Source organism: Chaetodon auriga, chromosome 7 (genome assembly GCF_051107435.1).
Source record: "Chaetodon auriga isolate fChaAug3 chromosome 7, fChaAug3.hap1, whole genome shotgun sequence".
In the NCBI taxonomy this organism is placed as follows: Eukaryota; Metazoa; Chordata; class Actinopteri; order Chaetodontiformes; family Chaetodontidae; genus Chaetodon; species Chaetodon auriga.
The window spans coordinates 17,269,613-17,289,925 of record NC_135080.1 but is presented as its reverse complement, the minus strand read 5'-3'; the positions used below and the strand labels follow the sequence as shown (position 1 = coordinate 17,289,925).

General features: G+C 43.2%; 2 protein-coding genes across 4 annotated transcripts in view; one reads left to right on the top strand and one right to left on the bottom strand.

Moving 5' to 3' along the window:
- The window catches only part of kcnab1a (potassium voltage-gated channel subfamily A regulatory beta subunit 1a), a 91,639-nt gene extending 74,740 nt beyond the window's left edge, over nucleotides 1-16,899 (top strand). For 2 of the 3 annotated variants that reach the window (XM_076734969.1, XM_076734971.1), the window contains exons 4-14: nucleotides 977-1,056; nucleotides 1,767-1,811; nucleotides 2,904-2,948; nucleotides 4,289-4,332; nucleotides 4,488-4,574; nucleotides 7,367-7,452; nucleotides 8,910-9,030; nucleotides 9,326-9,420; nucleotides 11,428-11,548; nucleotides 12,121-12,209; nucleotides 12,448-16,899. In XM_076734969.1, coding sequence (XP_076591084.1) covers nucleotides 977-1,056; nucleotides 1,767-1,811; nucleotides 2,904-2,948; nucleotides 4,289-4,332; nucleotides 4,488-4,574; nucleotides 7,367-7,452; nucleotides 8,910-9,030; nucleotides 9,326-9,420; nucleotides 11,428-11,548; nucleotides 12,121-12,209; nucleotides 12,448-12,537 — 903 coding nt within the window. In that variant the 3' untranslated portion in view covers nucleotides 12,538-16,899. The remainder of the gene's footprint in view (nucleotides 1-976; nucleotides 1,057-1,766; nucleotides 1,812-2,903; nucleotides 2,949-4,288; nucleotides 4,333-4,487; nucleotides 4,575-7,366; nucleotides 7,453-8,909; nucleotides 9,031-9,325; nucleotides 9,421-11,427; nucleotides 11,549-12,120; nucleotides 12,210-12,447) is intronic. The other variant, XM_076734970.1, reaches the window with a different exon arrangement.
- A 237-nt stretch (nucleotides 16,900-17,136) lies between these two features.
- Nucleotides 17,137-19,481, bottom strand: ssr3 (signal sequence receptor, gamma). Its single transcript, XM_076735212.1, has 5 exons — nucleotides 19,258-19,481; nucleotides 18,639-18,765; nucleotides 18,249-18,347; nucleotides 17,663-17,794; nucleotides 17,137-17,433 (listed from the first exon to the last, which is right to left on the bottom strand). Exons 1-5 carry the CDS (start codon nucleotides 19,388-19,390, stop codon nucleotides 17,367-17,369), a joined length of 558 nt encoding a protein of 185 aa, XP_076591327.1. The 5' UTR covers nucleotides 19,391-19,481; the 3' UTR covers nucleotides 17,137-17,366.
- Between the last annotated feature and the right edge of the window lie 832 nt (nucleotides 19,482-20,313).

The following is a 20,313-nucleotide window of genomic DNA, read 5'->3' as shown; positions in this document are numbered from 1 at the left end:
CCCCTATTGTAAATTCAGCAAATGTAAAACATTAAGTTAATCCTTTCTTCATAAAAAAAAATAAAATAAAATAAAGTATTGTGCCAGTTCCTCTCAGTGTGTTGCAGTACCGTCGTGCAGGTTACTCTGACGAGATGAGTTATACGCCTTGTTATCAGCAGATCAGCTGCACAGATGAGTGCAGCACACACTGTTCTTATTTCTTACTATAACAGTGGACTATATCATTCATTTCCTTCCCTTTTTGTTTTATTTTTCATACGTTTTTGTTGAATAACGCATCTTCTGGTGCTTTCATGGCATAGTATAGACGTCTTCTGAGTAATTAGAAGTCTGTCTGTTTCAGGCTTCTTGCGTGGTTGCCCTCTAAATTTGAACAGCAGCCTATATTTTATATTGGCTAAAAACATGTTGTCTGTGTGTTGTTGTGTGGCCTACACCACAGCGTGAACCAGACTACCACCAGATGTGGTCAGACAGATCTGATCACATTCTGATCACAATACATTTACACCTTCAGTTAACATTCATTTTTCCTTATCCAGAAAACATTACTTTGATGGCTGCACCACCTTTTTTGCTGCAGTTTTGCTAAATCCTGGACACTGTAGCTGTGGGAAAATGTAAATATTTGTACTGACGATATTGACATGCCAGAATGTTGCAGCTTTTTCATGGCTGTTTGCTTTGGCCTAAACAGAGATATTTTCAGCTGAGATAAAAACAGAAATGAATACAAATTCTGCAAACTGACTTTCCTGTATCATCTTTCTGTGCGTGCGTGCGTGCCCATGTATTACTCGCATTGTTGGGATCCACCATGCTTGTGGGGACAAAAAGGGTTAGCCATGTAATGACTGTGGTTATGGTTAGGGTAAGTCTCCAGGAAATGAATGTAAGTCTATGTAATGTCCCCCAAAGTGGTGAAAACCTAAACCGTGTGTGTGTCTGTGTGTTTGTATGTGTGTCTTGGCAGATTGCAGAGCAGCTAATGACTATTGCCTATGAGAGTGGAGTCAACCTGTTCGACACAGCTGAGGTCTACGCAGGCGGCAGGTGGGTGTCACGCGAACCTCTCAGCTCGATCGCTCATGACAGCCTCTTCAGGTTTTAGTGTGATGCAGACGTCTGGCCCCCGCTGTGGCTCCAGAAAGTGTTTTTACTTACTGAGGTTTCATGCATGCCGAGGCCAGTTTGTCTCACTCCTTTAGTGAAGTGAGAAATAACCAGCAGGTCTGGAGTGTCATGCAGTTTGTGATCATTCATGACCTTAAAAAACATCTCCACAGTGGACATGCTTTTTGATTTGGATGTTTTTTTAATGAGAACGATGTAATGTGCTCTATACTTGAGGCAGCAGGGAGAAATCACTTGGAGGGTGGAATTCTTGTCATTGTGGCTCTTTGCTTGAAGTAGCCAGAGCCTGTGACTTTGGATGTGCAACTGCCTACTGCTGAAATAATCAATAAGAACCGCTAAGGAATGATTTCCTTTCTCTGTGTCATAATCTGCCAGAATACAGTAAAAAACAACAACAACAACAACAAGTTCTGCCCAGCTTCAGCTTCTATCACCCTAAGATAACACCTTTTTTAAGACTTTTTGAATCTAACTGCCCGTTCACAAACAGGTTTGCCATCTTTTTAACGCACGACGAGCTGTTTAGTTCACTGACGATGAATTACAGAGCTGACATTGTGGAGGTGGAGTGTTTATGAATTAAAGCTGCAATCTAATAACGCCAGCTCATTTCCATTTCCTTCCAGGGCCGAAGTCATTCTAGGAAACATTATCAAGAAGAAATGCTGGAGGTAAATGACGGAAAATGACGTAAATGTGTCTGATGGCCTCATCACGATTGTGTGAGAGAGAAAGATGGAGAACGATGATGTGTGAGCAAGAGAAGTGTGTGTGTGTGTGTGTGTGTGTGTGTGTGTGAGAGAGGCAGGTATAGAAGAAAGACAAAGAGGATGGGAGTGAGAGATGTTTTTCCCCTGGTGTGTACTAATGCACGTGTTAGTGTTTTAAGTGTGTGTGTGTAAGAGACAGCTGTGATGTTGAAGAGATGGGTCGTGTTTCTGTTTCTTCAGCTCCGACTACATTCTTCATTTGCAGTAATTTGTGTATTTCTGCACACACGCAGGCAAACATTGCATCACAGTACAGCAGCATGAAATAGTTACTGTATGAAAGTCTGCCTGCGGGCATATTAAGTTTCAAGTTTCAGATATTCCCTTTATGGAGTTATTTAAACAACCTCAGTTTTTCTGTATTATTGATAAACTCAGTAACATTAAAGGAAGCAGCTGATGGAGCCTCTCTTACAGTAGCATCCGCCTCTATCATATGTCAGTTTGAAGAAGCTCTAATGTAGCAATACTTGACTGTTAATCTATTGTGACTTTGTTCCATCATTATGCAGTTACAGTCTGACAGTCAGGAAGGAGCACGAACCTTACGTCTGAGGAAATACACTAAGCAGCACAGCTGGTGACTGGTCAGGGACAAATGGAGTTCTGGTGGTAGATGATCCAGTTGTTCTTGTACCAAAATAAACATCAACCAGCAGCTTTTACTGTTTATATGTAGTGAAATTTGCATTGAAAAGGTAGAAATTGGAGGAAAAATATGCCAAGTTTTGGGTCAGATCCTCCATTTCATTTCACATTTGTCAAAGATGTTTGAGACAGCTGGCAGAAACTAGATCTGAGGACGTGAGATGAGACTCTTTACATATCACACACTACATGACTTCATCTGCAAACTTCAACGCCAGCTGACCCAGACTGGAACACACCCAGTCCAGCTTATTCATGATCTGATTTGTCACATATGCATTATGTATCACTCACTCTGCTGCATCTGTCTGATGTCTTTCTGTGTCTGTCTCTGCACTTCCTCAGGCGATCCAGCTTGGTCATTACAACTAAACTCTACTGGGGAGGAAAGTAAGTAAGAAACTCTCTAAACTGTCATTTCAAGGAGAAGCTTTATTTGTTTAAAAGGTCTCATTCAAATCAAGACGTCAAGATGTCAACCAAAGCACCTGCAAAGACAAATTAGTTCCCAAATCAGTCAATCAGTCATGAATATCCCCAAGAAATCATTGCACAAGTATGGTTTTGTACTCATCTCTCATTGCATTCAGCAGTTACTCGCTGTGGTTCTCTTTCAAAAAAGGTCGTCATTGAGCCTCCCAACACTGAAGTCTTTGGGCGGTTTGGATGGCCATTTTTCTCTGTAACAACCTGCGCAAACATCACGACTACTGTACTACTGTAACAACCAATCCTCAACTGGAGAGGGGGGGCAGTTTTACGGCACACACACACACACACACACACACACACGCACACAGACTCAGCCTGTCCAACTGGGTTTGGTGATAAGGAAGTTATTCTCTCTGTTCCTGAGCGTTCGTTGAGATTCAGCCCTCCACCTCTCTCCTCCACAGTTTGGATGCATAATGATGCTGAGCAGTTGAAAGTACACTGACCCATTTTAATGAAACAGCTTCATATGCATTTTACCCTCATGTCAAGTCCTCCAGCTGGGGTCACGAGGTGATTTAAAATGACTTTTAGCCTCCTTGCAGCTCAAGATGGCTGATATTTAAAAGTTATTTGAAAGTATTTAAAAGTGCTGGACAGCTCAGATGATATTGAGGTCAGTTTAATGCACATTTCTGCAACTATAGCTGTGGTTGGCAGTTTGTTTTAGGCGTCAATGGGGAAAAAAAATCCATAACAGCCTTTCTGCATATTGTAGCTCACGTGGTAATAGAGAAAACTAGACTTCTGCAGCTCCTCTTGTTTCTGTCTTCAGGCTTTAGAAAATCCCATGATGAGAGACTTCGCCCGATCTCAGGTCATTCCATAGAAAGGGCCTTCCTATCGGATGGTGAAAGCCTGGTGTCACATAGCCAGACCTCCACACATGGTTTTTGTTTGAGAAAGTGGAAGTGAAAGCCTGATTCAAGGGTGGAAAATCCTGCAACTTGTGATAGATTTCAAACACCTCCTTTGCTACGACAGCGTAGAGTACAAAGTGCGTGAACAGGGCTCCACACCAAGCTTCGGGCTCGTTGTGCTCGATGCCGCGGCACTCGCTCTGAGGAGTGGCAAAAAGACATGATAACAAGCAGAGGGCAATAACTTCTGGGGGGGTCAGCTGCCTCTGCAGCCTGGAGAGCTCCATGGCGTGACAGAGCGGGAGCTGCGAGGCATGAGGACACTGTCTATTCACTCATTCGGTGTAGCTTATCTTTGGCTTGTGTTTGTCCCATCAGAGCAGAGACAGAGAGAGGACTGTCAAGGAAACACATTATTGAAGGTAAGACATACAAACACACTGACATCCACACGAGATGAACAACACTTTTAGACCTACACACCTGAAATTAATGTTCTTACCCCCTATGCAGTTCTTTATTCTGTCCATTCAGTCACCCTCCACCATCTCACCCCACCTCTCTCTGTGTCTGTCAGGTCTAAAAGGCTCACTACAAAGGATGCAGCTGGAGTATGTTGATGTAGTTTTTGCCAACCGCCCTGACAGCAATACTCCCATGGAGGGTGAGTCTGCCAATCAACAGCTTTGTAATGAGCCGAACGAGTTCTGAGTTATGCTTCTCTTGTCCTGAGGTCAAAGTGTCTCAGTTTGGGATGTCGGTTGTTGATTTTGATTTGCGTTTGGGGATATTGCCTTTGTTGCTTTTGCAGCAGAAGAAGTTTACAGTCTTAAATCAAGTGTTTGAGCGAGCGGCGAGTTGTGATGTGTCTGGAGGCTGTTCTGCTTAAGTGAGCTACACATTTCATTAATTCTCTGACATCCAGATAAACAGGTCAGATGCTGTACCACCAATAATAAAACAGCAATGAAACAGCATTTTTTAAAAATCCCTGTCAGGATTGATGCGGTTTTTATTATGGGATGTTTGTTACGTTGAACTAGAATCTAGTTTTACTGCAGGAGTGTGTTGTTCAGTGTAGCTGAAGTGAGGCAGGCAGCCTTATATATTTCATTATCAAGATGTTTCTTATTTACATGCACACAAGTCGTGTGTTTGTTCCTCATCAGTCATCATAAATTAAATTAAATTATTGCATTCTAGAGATAAACCCATTAACTGTGAGTTTTCTCTCTCCACCTTATTAATTATTGTTCACAGCCAATCAATGAGGACATGCGTGTTAGTTAATTATTTGCTTTTTGCTCCTGCTTTGCTCTGAATTCCCACTCTCCTTGAGTGGCACGTTTGAAATACACGTAATTAAGCTTAACAAGGTAGATAGATAATCTAAATTCATCTAAATAAAAACATTAGTACAAAACAAGAGGCACATGCAAAGGCCACATCTATAATTCAGACCTTTAATATTATGGACTGATAATGCACATAAATGATAAACTAAGGTCATTATGATAATTCAAGTTTTAGCTTTGACAGCTCGCATATGGCAAAAGTAGAGTTCATTAAACAACATTAAGGGTTATCGCCAAGTCTTCTTTAGGTCTTGTGATATTGTGGAAGCTCTGTTAGTGTATCAGTGTGGGATATATGATATTTCACACAATAAGACTTTGATTTCACACTTTTCTCGCTCTTGCATCCGCAAACTTACTTTTTCCTGCCATCTGCACTCAGCGTTCACTTCCTATTCAATTCCTTCAGCTGTTGGATTTATTGCCTTTCCTTCCTCGAGCTTGCCTCGCACTCCCTCTTCTTCTCCCGCTTGTTATATTGGCCGGAAATTCGAGGCAAGTAGCATTTAAAATGTGAGCGCGGCGTGCACCATCACAACATGCTGCTGGAGACAGATCAAGCTGGATGGCAGGAGGGCACAGAGAGGGACGGAGAGGACAGCGGGAGTAAGACGAGACAGGAAAGAAGTGTTTACTTTTCTTGATGCTGTGTTATTTCCTTTGACAGGATGGTATTTAGTAAGACATCTGTGTTTCAGGTGGTTAATTATCGCTTTGCAAATTGAAGGGAAAATGAAAACCTGCCCTCTCAAGTCGTTTTAGGTTCATCTTGATTAGACATTCTTTAACTTCTCTTCCCGCTCCTTCTTCCTCTTTGCAATTCTGCCGCCAGCCTTATTTATTTTCTGCCAGCGTGTTCTTCGAGCTTCTTATCGCTCGTGTTCTGTTGTCTCGCCAAGAACCGGCGATGCAGAGTGAAATACAAGGGTCCTGCCACAGTGAAGGATTGCAGTATAATTGGAGTGAGCGTCGGGCAATGATGAATAACCTTAATGACAGTCATAATCTGAGTTTTTGTTGGCCCTGACGTGCCGTTGGCTCGCGCAGTCGGCAGCGTTGGAGCTAATTGCATCATTAAAAATGCAGCAGCTTGAATGTGATCAGAGGGGCTTTCGTGTGTGAGCTTGTTAGTTTGTCCCTGGAGTTGTCAGAGACGGGTGATGAGCCGTCAGCAGGTAAGAGAGACTCGAGGAGGTGAGGGGGTTTTTTTTAAGCTCATTAATGCATCACAAATCAAGGAGCGTGTCTCAAGGCTGTCGTTTACTTCAGATTCTGCTTTTCAGTTTTCTTAAACTTTCCTGTATTCTTGCTGTTTCTGGCTCCTGAGTGCGTCGACAAACCCCTTTCACAGACGCCCGCTCTTCCTTCCAGTTTGTGGTTTTTTTTTTTTTTTTCTGGGTTTCATCCATCTTTCTTTGCCATTGTCTTTTCGTGAGGCCTGGCTATTGTTGATTCAGAATATGTCGCCAGCCTCCGGGCAAGTCACTTTAAGCTTGTGCCTGATGTTCTTTATCCCCATTTTTTGTGTGAGAAATGCAAACAAACAAACAAAAAGGCACTTTCTCTACAATGATAGCATCTCTTGAGTAAGACTGATGTTCTCTCTTGACAGTTTTCAGATACTTGCACAAAGGATTGTAATTTTTGACCACATAATAGTCTCTCCTATGTCCATTCTCACTCATTAAACCTTAATTGAGGCTATTAAACTTTAAATCGAATGCTTCGCCTCTACAGAGTCAATTATGCCTTTAATTTCTGAATTAAACACCCCTGAATCCTGGAAACAGCTGCTCCAGGAAAAGAAAGAAAACGCAAAGACACGCAGAGATATATTTTTGCCTTTCGACAGGGTTTTTGTTGTGAATCTCACGCCTTAAGGACTCGGCCGCTTTGTTGAATCAATTCTGAATGTTGATCTGTGATTCTCCATCGGGCACAGATGTGTTTGTTCAGAGGACAGAACTGAATGTGGGAAGCAGTGAGGAACATGTCAGGGTAAACGGTTACTCGAATTGTGCAGGGCGGAATCAATCAATACGTTGTTCACTGTTGATCGGACTGACTGGTACGGTGTGGGCCTGTGTGTGTGTCTCCACAGAGATCGTTCGGGCCATGACCTATGTGATCAACCAAGGCATGGCGATGTACTGGGGGACATCTCGGTGGACGGCCATGGAGATCATGGTAAGCAGTGAGGAGCTTTTAGTGTCATTTCCCTGTTTAGACATTGTTTATGCTCATGACAGCCGTCACTGATGATCACTGGAATAGAGAAGAATTAAAATATCCAAGTGGAAAATGTAGTTTTTCACTAAATCACATCACTTTTAAGTAAGAAACTTTTTTTTCTCTAAACAACACACAGGGAGCAGAATGGATGTTAATTTCAAGTTAAATTGACAGCAGCTATCACCTCAGCTAGTCAGAAGAGAGGAATGCAATCAATGACTTTTCTTGGCAGCTCACATCAAAACCTGTTGTTTGTGCGATGATCCACCGAAAAAAACTGTCAAGATATAGATGCACTAAATATGAAAAGCAGGTTTGAAGAAGACCGATTTTAGCAGCTTATTATTTAGTACAATCTAGGACACAGAGCTCAGGCATAGTCATGGTAGTGAAGGAGCAACAGAAGAGGAAATGAGAGGAAAATGGGACGTCGGGTTGCGGGAAGGATTGAGGAAAATCAGGTGTTTCTGGGATGTTTCTGTCCTACAGAGGCACAGTGGCTTCTTCCAGCTTTGTTTCCTCCTCCTGTCAGAGTCTACCTCACATTTCAACTCTCGCTATAGTCACGAATATATACAAGCTGCATGAAGCCACAGCAGAGAGCTACAGTATGAAATGAACGCATGCCTGAAGTGACATTCAAGGACCGAACACTCATTTATTCGCTCCTCTGGCGTCTTTATCCTCCCTCCTCTCTCTGAAGCACAGCGCGATGTGTTGACATGCTCTCTCTCTGTGATCACGGTGAAAGAGAGCAGATATCTTTGTAGAACACAAGCTCAGATGAAAGCTGCCTCATTTAGATAGCATCAATAATGAAGGGGGGGGGGGGGGTAAACATGGCTTCTCAGTGTACGTGACAAGGCAGCAGTATGGCGTTTACACACACAGGCTGCAGGCACATGTCATGGGTTGCAGCACAAAAGGGCAACTTGTAATTTGTAAGTCGAGTGCGTTACGCTGAATGGATTCCCCCTCCCACTGCTCTCTCATCCTGACATGTGTTCCGCAGCTGGAGACCTACAGGATAGAAGAGCGGGGAATGTTTAACACGTTTAGGTGTGTGTGCGTGTGTGTGTTTTCCTCACGTGGGAATCCAGATAAGAAGGTATACAAGGAATTTGAATATGATGCCTGGGAGAGCTGTGATATGGAATATTGATTGAGTAATTTACCGTGAGCACAGAATTTGAATCTTTGCCACGCTCCCACATGCTGATGAACACCCTCCCTCTCCCGTGTCTTCCCTGAGTTTCGCTCCTAGCCTTTGCTCTCGCCTCCATCACCCTTTTTACGCTTTAATCCACTCTTTCGTCTCTTCCCAGCTAGAAGAAAACAACACCCAACATCATAACAACTGTCCATTCATTCTCACCCTCTTTCCTCTGTCTTCCTTTGTTTTTAATCTCTAGGAGGCGTATTCAGTGGCGAGACAGTTTAATCTCATCCCTCCAGTGTGCGAGCAGGCAGAGTATCATCTCTTCCAAAGGGAGAAAGTAGAAGTTCAACTACCTGAACTTTACCACAAGATAGGCAAGTGTTCATTGTGTGTGCGTGTGTGCGTGTGTGTGTGTGTGTGTGTGTGTGTGTGCGTGCGTGTGTGTTGAGTAATGTTGTGGCGGATTAGTCAATCTGATGATGAGATGTCTGCTCTCAAGTTAGCAGCATTGGATGGTCAGAACATTCTTGCACTCAGTTTGTCATAAATGAGTAAAAATAACGAAGTCATCAAACAGATAAATCTTCATCCTCTGCTGCTCATCTTTGTGTGTCTTCTCAAACGTTTTCACCCTCCTGGCACTGTTCTCGCGGGTCTCCATGGTGACAGGGGTTGGGGCGATGACGTGGTCACCGCTGGCGTGCGGCATCATCACTGGAAAATATGAAAACGGCATTCCTGAATCTTCCAGGGCCTCCATGAAGGTAGGCGAGAAATCTTCACCGTGACTGTGTGTGATGGTTTATCCGCTCAAGAAAATACAACCTGATGCCAAAAACAAATGCAGAAGCTGTAGCTGTTTGTCCGTCTTTTTGATTTTACCCAGACTTCAGGGATAATCAGTGCTACCTGAATCCTTGCTGTGGTTTATAAATTCATTAAGAGGAGGAAATTCGGACTTAAGCTCATGACTGTTCTATAAATTTGTTTTCTGTATGATTTCAACATTTCTATGGTCAAAATCGCTAAATTTACGCATTTCCTGTTCAAATACGTGGGAGAAGGGCGAGGTGAGGCAGCGATGAGCTGTGCCTCACTTCTGACGGTGCTGTGCCACACACACTGACTGACGCAGGCAGTTGGCGCATGCCCATTGCTGTCTCTCTTTATATCAGCCATGAATGCGCAGTGAAAATGCTCTGGGTGAGACAGGAGGTACCGTGCCGCACTGAGAGGTGGCAGTGCTGAGCTCCATCACTGCGTGCTCTGCTATGCAGAGGGCGATAGTGAGTGTTCAATTTTGATTAAAAAAAAAGAGAGATCAGCCAAAAAGAAAACATTAAAATTTAAAAAAATCAAATTTGACCTTATATTAAATATTCTTTTGTTTTTCTTGCTGTCGTATTGTTGAACAGTGTGGAATTGATTAAAGCATAATTAAAAGCTTTTAAAACAACTAAATGTTTCAATTAAGGTCAAAATTGAAATATAAGCTTCTATGTTGGGTTCATATATTTTTACATCCGACTCCAGAGGAGTCAGTGCCTCACCAGTCACCAACCTCACTGCACGTCACTGATCAGAGCCCAGATCTTTTGGCCATACATCTAAGAGGATGTCAGTTTAGGTGCTTCCAGAGCTTCAACACTGCAGGTTTCTTCTCCATCCAGAAAGAAGACATTGAGTTAATGGAAAGCATCTTACTGCACAGAGCAACACACAATAGTGAACTGTCAGTGTCGCACGTCACTGATTCAAGAAGACCAATCAAAGACTGAACACGTTGGACCTGAACACAAGTCGTCTGTGCAGGCCAGCGGGAGTTGCAGTGGACTGAGGAGGACAGCGGAGGTTAAAACCGCAGCCTGGTCTGATGTGATGGCAGATACGACTACAAGCCAGATGCCAAAGCATGAACTGTGAAATGAGATGGAAAATATCCAGTAGATATCGACTCTTAGCCAACATAACTCATGTGTGACAAACACACAGGCCAGAGTCCCTGTGGACGCTCCTCAGCTTTGATTGTACGCCGTGACAGTTGTCCAATACAACATTAGGCATGTGTCTCTAATGCTTCCAACATTTAGTCACATTATACTTGATATGATTTAGTTTTGAATATTTTGCCATTTTATGTTGGCCTTCAGCTAACTTTAGCCTGTAGTTGAGATACAAAGTGTATTAAGTATCTCTTCTTTATCGAGCTATAAACAATAATGCTTAAAGGAATAGTTTGACTTTTTGGTAAATAAGCCTTCTTGGAGGCGGGAGACGAGGGGGAAATATCTAGCCTGTCTGTCCGGAGGTTAAAAAATACACCTACCAAAAACAGAAGTGTAAAAAGAACAAGTTCAGGTTTTACAGGTTATGTAACAAACCCAAAATGTCTGACTATTCCTGTACCAGAGAAGCAGGTTGTGTGAGTGGTGGATGAAAAATGGCTCGAACAGCAATCCTGCCCATCTTTCAAGGTCATTTTATCCATCCCAAGTCCATGATAACCAGCAGAAACAGATCAATACAAGTTGTCTGTACTGAAGTAAATGATGAAATGGAGTCATGTCTGTAGCACCTTATCTAACTCTGTGCAGTCGATCATTTAGCATTATGCAACGTGCTCACAGATCAGCGGTACTTACAGCCTCAACCTCTCGACTCTCCTTGACTTTTCTCTCATCTGTCATTTGCCTATACTTCCATACATGCTGCCCCTGTTTGATCTGCCTAATCGCTCTCTTTCGCTTCGCTCATTCACTCTCTCCCACCAGTCGTATCAGTGGTTGAAGGAGAAAATAGTGAGTGAGGATGGAAGGAAGCAGCAAGCCAAGCTGAAAGAGCTCAACCACATCGCGGAGAAGCTGGGCTGCACTCTGCCTCAGCTGGCTGTGGGTAAGAACTCTCCGCCCGCCTGCACCCTCTGACAGCAAAGCGACCTTAAGCGAGGCTTTGAAAGCACAGCTGCTCGGGGCCGTCAGACAGGAACCTTTTTAATGCGAGACGTGACCAAATTCACATCATCCTTCACGTAATGTCTGTCTTTGGTTTTTTGTTTGTTTGATTCTCCCCTCCAGCTCCCCACTGACACACAAACACTTTTCAGATGTGTTTGTGCTGCGTTATTGGGCGCAGCTAAAGAACCTGAGCTGCCTCAAAGGTAGACAGTCAAAGATTTGAAAACGTGTGGTGTACTTAAGAATGGCTGGAAGGTTTATGATTTCTAGAAAATGCACGAAAAGAAACAAAAACCTTGGATTTATCTTTCAGCACTTTGTGATGAATTCTTCTTTAGATCCAGGAGGAGTAAATAGGGGACAAGACGAAAAGCCCTGTTTTATTTGTGGTCTGTGCAGTAATAAGAAGCAGTGCGCCATCAAGTGGGCGCTGTGTGAACATCAACCTCTCTCTCTCTCTCTCTCTTTCTCTCTCTCTCTCTCTCTCTCTCTCTCTCTCCCCCCCCCCAGCCTGGTGTCTAAGAAACGAAGGTGTGAGCTCAGTTCTTCTGGGAACATCCAACCCTGAGCAGCTCACTGAGAACCTCGGGGCCATACAGGTGGGAACATGCAGAAACACACACACACACACACACACACACACACACACACACACACACACACACACACACACGCCGCCGCTTTAGTTTCCACAGCTCTGTCCACCACCGGCCTCCAGTTTTATCGATTCCTACATGAAAAAGTTCTGTCTGAATCTCTTTATGCATTCAGGTTTCTTTACTGATCTCTCACTTCCCTCCTGCAGTCACTCAGTTGCGGTCGTTGTCTTTTGTCCAGGTCCTTCCTAAGATGACGTCTCACGTGGTGTCTGAAATCGACCACATCCTGGGCAACAGACCATACAGTAAGAAGGACTACCGCTCTTAGACCAGGCCGGTCGGACTACTGAGAGGTCAGCCTATCTGCTTTCCTAGCTACTTAACCATACCGCTACCGTGGACCCACCGTCCTCTCCTCGGGCTCCACTTCAGCCTGGAGCAGACAGCCTCCCTAAGCCCAGCTCTGCATACTGTAACCTCGTCTGTTTGAGACATGTCCCGCTCAGATCAGCTCTGTCAGGTTCATCTCAGGTCCAGTCCAGCTCGGCCAAGAGACGCTTATTAACAATCTCAGCTTTTTGCAGCCTCAAACGCAACTTAGTCCATCTGAGTAACTCAAAACTTTGTGCTCGTCAAACATAGACTGTATAAGAAACAGTGGACGGAGCCACCGTGAAGTCACCCATTGATTTGTGAAATAGCGTGAAACCTCAAGTCTGGCATTATAGCGTCACCATCTTGGTTTTTTTTCAGCCAGAAGTGGCCATATTTGGATGAGAGGGTGGAGATAAGGAGGATACACACTGCTAGACCTCTACCCTGATTGGCTCTGATAGAGATTGAGGACATGTCATGGTAGCAACAGGTCAATCACATCCATGCCATAAAGCAGAGCCTGCTTTAACCTCTATTTTACTCTAAATGGGACCATAAGTTACAAAATGAACATCGTGCTGTATTGAAGAACACTTAAAACCATGAACTAGGCAATAAATCAAGTGAGAGTCATTTTTTATAAGCTTACATGTGTAAAGGCTTCTTTTTGCAACCAGTGAAGTCGCCCCCTGCTGGCCAGTAGAAACAATGCAGGTTAAAGGCATTTTACTGCATCAGCTGCACTTTTCAGACCTGAAAGCTTCGTCCACAATTTATTACACAGTCTATGTCCCCAGCTAAGGTGTTAACCCTTTCAGCACCGGTCCATTCAATAATAACTATGCAGAGCTTCATCTTGCTCATGTTACAGTTCACGTCCATCATCCAGAGCGCTACATCTCAGCTCAGCTGCATCTCAGTTCAGCTACGTCCCCTGTTCAGCTACATCCACGGGCCACATTAAGACAGTCAGTCTACTAAATTCACCTTCCATTAGAGGGCGAGCTATGCTAAGACAGCTCCTAACAGTTTGTGATACACACTGACTCAATTTCAGATCTTTACAGTTGGGATTTGAGCAGTACAGCTCTGCGGTAGTATTTCAAGTAAAAGTGCCTTGCTCAAGGGCACCTTGATAGCAGCTGCTGAGTGAGACGGTTATGTTACTTATTCACCTCACCTGCTCACATCCTCCATCTCAGCTCAGCCGGTGACTCAGACCCTCGACGCTCGAGCCCTCCTCTCTAATGTCCAGACTTCCACCTACAAGTAATTTAATTTGAGCACAAAGTTCAGACTGGGCACATATTTTATTCATGAGCGTTACTGTGCCACAGCTGAATACATCAATGCAAGGACCTTAGACTTTATAAATATAATGATACTTGAGGAAAGGGGACATGAAGAGACTTGCATGAACATCCCCAGTCAGTTAGTCTTTGTGCTTTCTTTAAATTGCTATGCAGTCCAGCAAACGCAATGACCACATGAGCTCAGTGCTCTCACCTCTTATTCTGTGGGATAAGATGTCTCTGTGACACACCGAGCTGCTCATACCTCTTGAAAAAAGAGCTTTATGAATGAGGCCTCAACAGGCCAGTTCCCTGTTAGCTTGAATTAACTTTCAACTACCTACCAAGTGTACTCTGTCCCGTATTTACTATAGTTCACAAGAATATTCAGTAGATATTACAGGCTGCAAATCCTGAGTATATTAACCAACAGATGCATGTGTTCCCTGCTGTAGTGTGCCTCTCTCTTCTGTCCTACGAAGCACATAATTTAACAACAGAAAGGAGGTTTTGATCAAAAGTGCAGCGAGCTTGTCTGCTGTCTGTGACCGCCTGTGAAGCAGAAGGACATCGGCGTCAGTGGGACTGGGACTGTGTGAAGGGAGAGAATGAAGCATGTCGCCCCCGTGTGGTGTTTTTAAAGAACCACAGCTCCGATTCACAAGATCATAGAAGAAAGAAATAACGCTTTGCAAAAAAACAGTGGACTACTTTTCCCTCAGTTTGCATTCATTGCGGAGACGTTTGACTCCTCTGCCTGTGGACTGAGCCTGCATCGCAGACTGCCTCGATGGATCTTGCAGGAAAGGACTTAAGCATTTAATACATATAATAAATCCGTGGAATGAAAGGATGACTGGCTGGTCATATGGTCCTAGTAACTGCAGAAATTGTGTCTCAATGGCACAAAGAGGTCTGTAGGCAAGGTATTTGCGATGTGGCAAAGATTACAGTATTTATTTTAGAATAGTTAAAGTTTATTTTGACATTTTGAGATTTTCTTTGGAGAATTATGGGGATGTTACATGTACATAAAATGTTAAAGCATACCTTGTAACATAAGCAAACCCTCAAAGAAGCCTCTCTTGCATATGAGGACTTCCCTGTACTGTATGACTAATATATAAAGATGTAAATAGAGTTATTTTGTTGCTCCTCTGCAGTATCCTTCACTCTTCATCCCGTCCTCCTCCAGACTCATTTCTGTCTCCTGAATGACACTTCACAGAACTCTTTACGGGGAGTAAGACTCGGTTTTGTTCATTGCTTTTGCATTGTGACTTCAGATGATGAAATCTGCGTTAATAATGGCATTATGTAAAGAAGGGTAAGTAATAAGATTGTGCTCAGTCTTTAGCATTGACCTTGAATCATTATCTCTGACCAGGTGGCTCAGCTCTCACAGTCCACGGTTGTTGTCTTCATGCCTTGTTGTTCTGATTCTTTTATCATCTGGAAAACAAGCCATCACAGAGATCAGCAGAGATGTTGGCCAGGTTTTATTTGAGTCACTGTCTTGTCTTCAGTGTACATTTGTTGACTTGTAGCACAAAACGCCCTCCAGATTTTCAGTCTGTGTAGTCTTTTGCCAAAAGTGGTGTTCCACATGTAGGAATGGAGCATCAACAAGCTGTTCAGCTCCCAGTGTATTTCATCAAATCTGCCCTTGGATAATGAAGAGGAAGAGGAAGTGACCTGACCTCCAGTTAGGCATAATTGTAATGCAAATGACCCACCAATTACCTACAAAAAAAAACATGAAGTAAAGCAAATTTGTGCGGTTTACCCTTAAAAGACATATTACTCACACCCATTTGCATATATGTGGGCAATATATGGCCTAAATAATTGTGATTACACGGTCAGTGGATAGTTGCTCCACACAAAGTTTGCTTTTCAAATCAGTTAAATTTCTTTTATTGTAACTCTTGGTAGCAACATGTGCGTGCAAGTCAACAAGTTGCTTCTTAGTTTGAGTCAGTGACCATGTTGGACCGCGGCCTGCCGCTGTGTGTGCGTGTGTGTGGAGACTCCTCCGCCTGACTGAGTGCCTTGACTTGTGACTCGTCCCGCTACAGGAAAAAATTCAGGGATGTCTTTCATCACCAGTTGTTAAATGTTCGGATGCTGTCCTAGAAACAAAGTGAGACTATAACAATATATATGCACATCCTTGTATCATGAGTGTCTGATCTACAGTGTGTGTTACCTGTTACTTCATTCAGACAAAAACCTTTGAAAACAAAGCAGAAAGCTTCTCACAACAGTTTGTGTAGAGGTAACTTTTGGGAAACGGGCTCAAATGGAAATCTAGAATATATGGAATGGCAATGGTTTTGTTCTGTCTTGGCCTTTATGTGGGCTGTTTCTACTAAATAATCTTACTGCAACAGTTAAATCACAGTCGTGACAGCAGCGTAGAAAATGCTTGATTTTAACTGTTGAATCTTCTAGGTTAGAAATATGCCTGAATTTGAATATGTACTCCTTGAAAAATGCTTGATTTTCAACATAAACTGGCTTCCGTCTACACAATCACTGATGTAAAACAAAACAATTTTCAGCTGTTCATGGGTACCACAGACACATTGTGTGATGTCATACATTGACATCATAATTCAGGGAAACTGGCCAAAATCTGTCAGTGTTGCCTGAGAAAAGACTGACTGTGGGCATTCAAGTTCACACCCCGGGGAAATAGGTCTGACGGCCAAAGTGGAACCAAGCGAGACACATTTTAATCTGTGGCTAAACGGTTCAGATAACATGAAAAGTCCTCATAGGTGACACATAATCTTTAACCTAAGATTTCCTGTTCTGGTATGAAGCCAACGTGTATCAGTTCTGATCAAAATGTCAAGTAGTGTGACCTCTTCTACAGATTCACGTCGTTCATGTGCAGAAAAGACTCTTTTTTTGTTCACATGACATGCAAACCATCAGTGTATTACTTCTCTCCTGAGCAGCGGTTTCTCTGTAAATAGTCTATATGAATGTGTGATTCTAAATAAATGCATTGCCAACAGAAACATCAGTGTCTCACTTTTGCTTGTGACATCAGTCTTTCTACTAGTTTAGTTAAACCTGATGGTGTTGATATGATTCAGGTTTCATACTTTAAAGGGCTCTGAATCAGACTGACTGGCACACACTGGCACACACACACACACACACACACACACACACACACACACACACACACACACACACACACACACACACACACACACACACACACATACACCGGATCAACACAGACAGCAAGTGTACTTGTTTGCTTTATTTGGTACAAAAAACAGAAGACAGACCTGGAGAAACACCCTCCAGACATTTGATCATGAATTTCATGAAGTTGAAATGTGATATTTTATCCCTCCTCAACCCAATTCCTAACTCAAGTGAAAAACAGCAGAGTGAATAACCCACCTTTGACCCACTTCCTACCCGATCCCACCCCATCATCCCTCCAGCTTTTTTCTTTCATCCTCCTTTACTTGGAGCCGGTGGACAGCAGAGCGATCAGTCCTGATGAGGCACTGATGGACAGAATGTAGTTGCTGGAAAAAGGCGTTAAGGCAAAAACAAGCATCGGCTCAATGACAACCCCCACAGAAACTATGATTCTGAAGGAATCTGTGTGGAAATGTGCAGCATCTGCCTTCCTGGACATCAGCTGAGCAGTGTCAGAAGTAAAACTGGACTGCACGCATGCCAGCTTAAGACAGATGCCACAGAAAGATGAACGATAGTACAGTATGTGTGCTGATGACATGACATAAAGGATACACGGTGGGGTTGAAGTTCTTGAGCAAGAAGAAGGAGGCGACGATGACGAGGACCAGGAAGAGGGTGTTGTTGTAGAAGATGGAGAAGGTGGTGGCCTCGTAGTCGGCGACCTCGTTCTTCTTCCACAGGATCCTGGACAAACAAAAACACAACGTCAAGTCACTTGGACGGTCATGTACAGTACGGTATGAATTTGTGGCAGAGAACCATTTACTTAACCTGAATCAAGACGAAAGAAGACAAGTCTACCATACGTCATTAATGTGTTGCTTTTTCCCAAAAAATGATTACTCTTGGTCACTGTGGTGTATAATGTCAACTCTATGCTAATAAAATGTTCCTCAGTTTCCCAGCTAAGAGAAGGACAGCAGAGGATGGTGTATTGCCTCATCCCTGTGAAGGCACAGGACATATTTTGCAGTGAGAGTTAACAGCTAACTCACACAGCGTCTGTGTTATGCTGTACGACCTCAGTGAAGCAGGGCTGTGACGTGACCATTTGTCAGAGCTGACTGTGAAGGTGTAAACATCCAGCATCCAACACACTGTACGGAGGTACGGCTTTACAAGACGATGCATGCCTCACCTCTCGTCTTTCTCCTTGCGGGACATCTTGCGGTTGTCTGCCTCAGACAATTTCCTGGTTACCTCCTTGGAAACAGCATCCTCACGCTTCTGGGCAACTCTGGAGGATGAAGACAGGAAGGTCGCAGCCATTGCGAGTCAGTGAGAGAAGATAAACAGAAATCCACTGATAAGAAAGATGAACCAGTTATTTATGCTAACAAGATACCCACACCATGTGGTTTATATGGCACTAAATACTGTGTTATGTGTCAATCAAGTTTAAAAATATCTTTATCTGAGTGTGACAGCAATTTACACCCCTGATCCAACTAATGTACATGTGCAAGGCAGAGCAGATATAAAACCTTCTCATGGGACAAACGCATAGGAGTGTGTTTATATGTCTTACTTGTGTTTAAGAACAAACTTGACGTTCTTGTAGGCAAAAGCCACCAGGTAGGTGCTGACCAGAGTCATCACAGCGTACAGAACTGCAGACTGGACAAGGTCCATGTGCCAAATCCTCCAAAACAGCCCTGGAAAGACAAGAATCGGTCACTATTGGCAAAGTGATCAAGTCAGTAAAGATACAGTATGTTGGTTAATGCATGTTGTAAACCTGTTCGCCACTAACGAAGTAAGCCTTTGCAGAGTAAAGCAAAGATTTAGAGCTCAGTGAGTGTTTTAGGTAGTTAGTTAGTTACAAAGATAACTAACCTTATTGTTTATTACTACTTTCCTCACCTGCAGTTGAACCTACAGTAACGTTAACTTAACCAAAATTAGTTACATCAATTAGCATCGACAGTAACTTAACTTTAGCATATCGAGTTTTTCTTATAGATAATTTTGTGTTTTGACACCCCTCTGTCTTTAAAAGTGTCTGTGGTGTTAAAGTTGATTCAGGATGCTCCTAACAGGCTCATCATTCAATCACTTTTTCCTTAAATTAGTCCTCCGTTCATTCAGTGTTAGCTTAAGCTAGCTAGCTAGCAGCACCTAGCTGCCCCAGTCTCTCTGGTACTCACAGATGGGGATGGCAGAAACGATGAGTGCATTTCCGTAAAAGAGAGCGGTGGACTTCGCTGAAAGGTTTCTGCTGAAGTCCTGGAGGAGAAGGTCTTCCTCTGACTGCTGCTTGTTGCTGCCTTTGGGAGCCATGTCTGTGGATTGACCAGCCTGTCCACTGCTCAGCTCTAAACTCGAGAAGACTGACACGTCGGTGTACGAGGAGAAGAGGGACGCGTCAGCATAAACCCGGAAATGCTCCGGTGTTCTTCTTCTTTGTTTAATCGTTAAAGGCGACGCGTCAGCTCACTGATGCCCCCAGAGGAAGACAACAGCACCGCGTCTGTTATGCGACCGTAAAAGAATCCGTTCATCTTCACTTGAGTCAGTTAAAAAAACACCTACTTCCCAACTTTTTTTTCCATTTTACGTTTGTACTGTGAATTTTTGCGAATAATTACACATTTATAGATGGACAGACATCAAATGGGCAGTTCCTCTTTTCTGTAATGTTCTTACATGAATCATGCTCGATGCCACACCACATCCCATCCCATTACAGCCACATCAGCACATTTATCTGAACCTGCCATACACCACTCTTTATTACTTTGATCGAATAAATACTTTTTATGGTAGTACAGAAATCTGCCTGCCTTCCTCTTTAAATCCAATTTCTCATTTACTGCTTTTTACTTCTCATCTCCACCTTCCTGCTTGAAAACACTATAAATACTTATATCAGTGCAGCACTTTAAATTTAATGAACTACATCTGTAAAAACTAAATATTACCACATAAAATGTTTTACTGTAGTGATGGTTGAAGCTCCTGCGGCAGAGTGCAGCATTCAAACTCAGTGCAGGGTTCACATTTTGCCCACTAGAGGTCAACATCTACATGTCTGTACATGTCAGTTTGGGTATTCAGCTGACGCACTCTACCTGAGGGACTACTAATGTGTGCAACAGCAGATCCACAGGTCTTAAATCACAAGGATTACAAACAATCAAGAAGAGTAAGGTCATGGCCTCATAGTGCTTATAGTCTTGATAGAGTCAGAGACAAAGAACTTA

Excerpts from the sequence above, each read along its gene's own strand:
- ssr3 (XM_076735212.1), bottom strand. The coding sequence starts at position 19,390 with ATGGCTCCCAAAGGCAGCAACAAGCAGCAGTCAGAGGAAGACCTTCTC. Across the intron at positions 18,348-18,638 it reads AAGTTTGTTCTTAAACACAA|AGTTGCCCAGAAGCGTGAGG; the intron begins GTAAGACATATA and ends TTCATCCTCCAG. Across the intron at positions 17,795-18,248 it reads CGCAAGGAGAAAGACGAGAG|GATCCTGTGGAAGAAGAACG; the intron begins GTGAGGCATGCA and ends TTGTTTGTCCAG.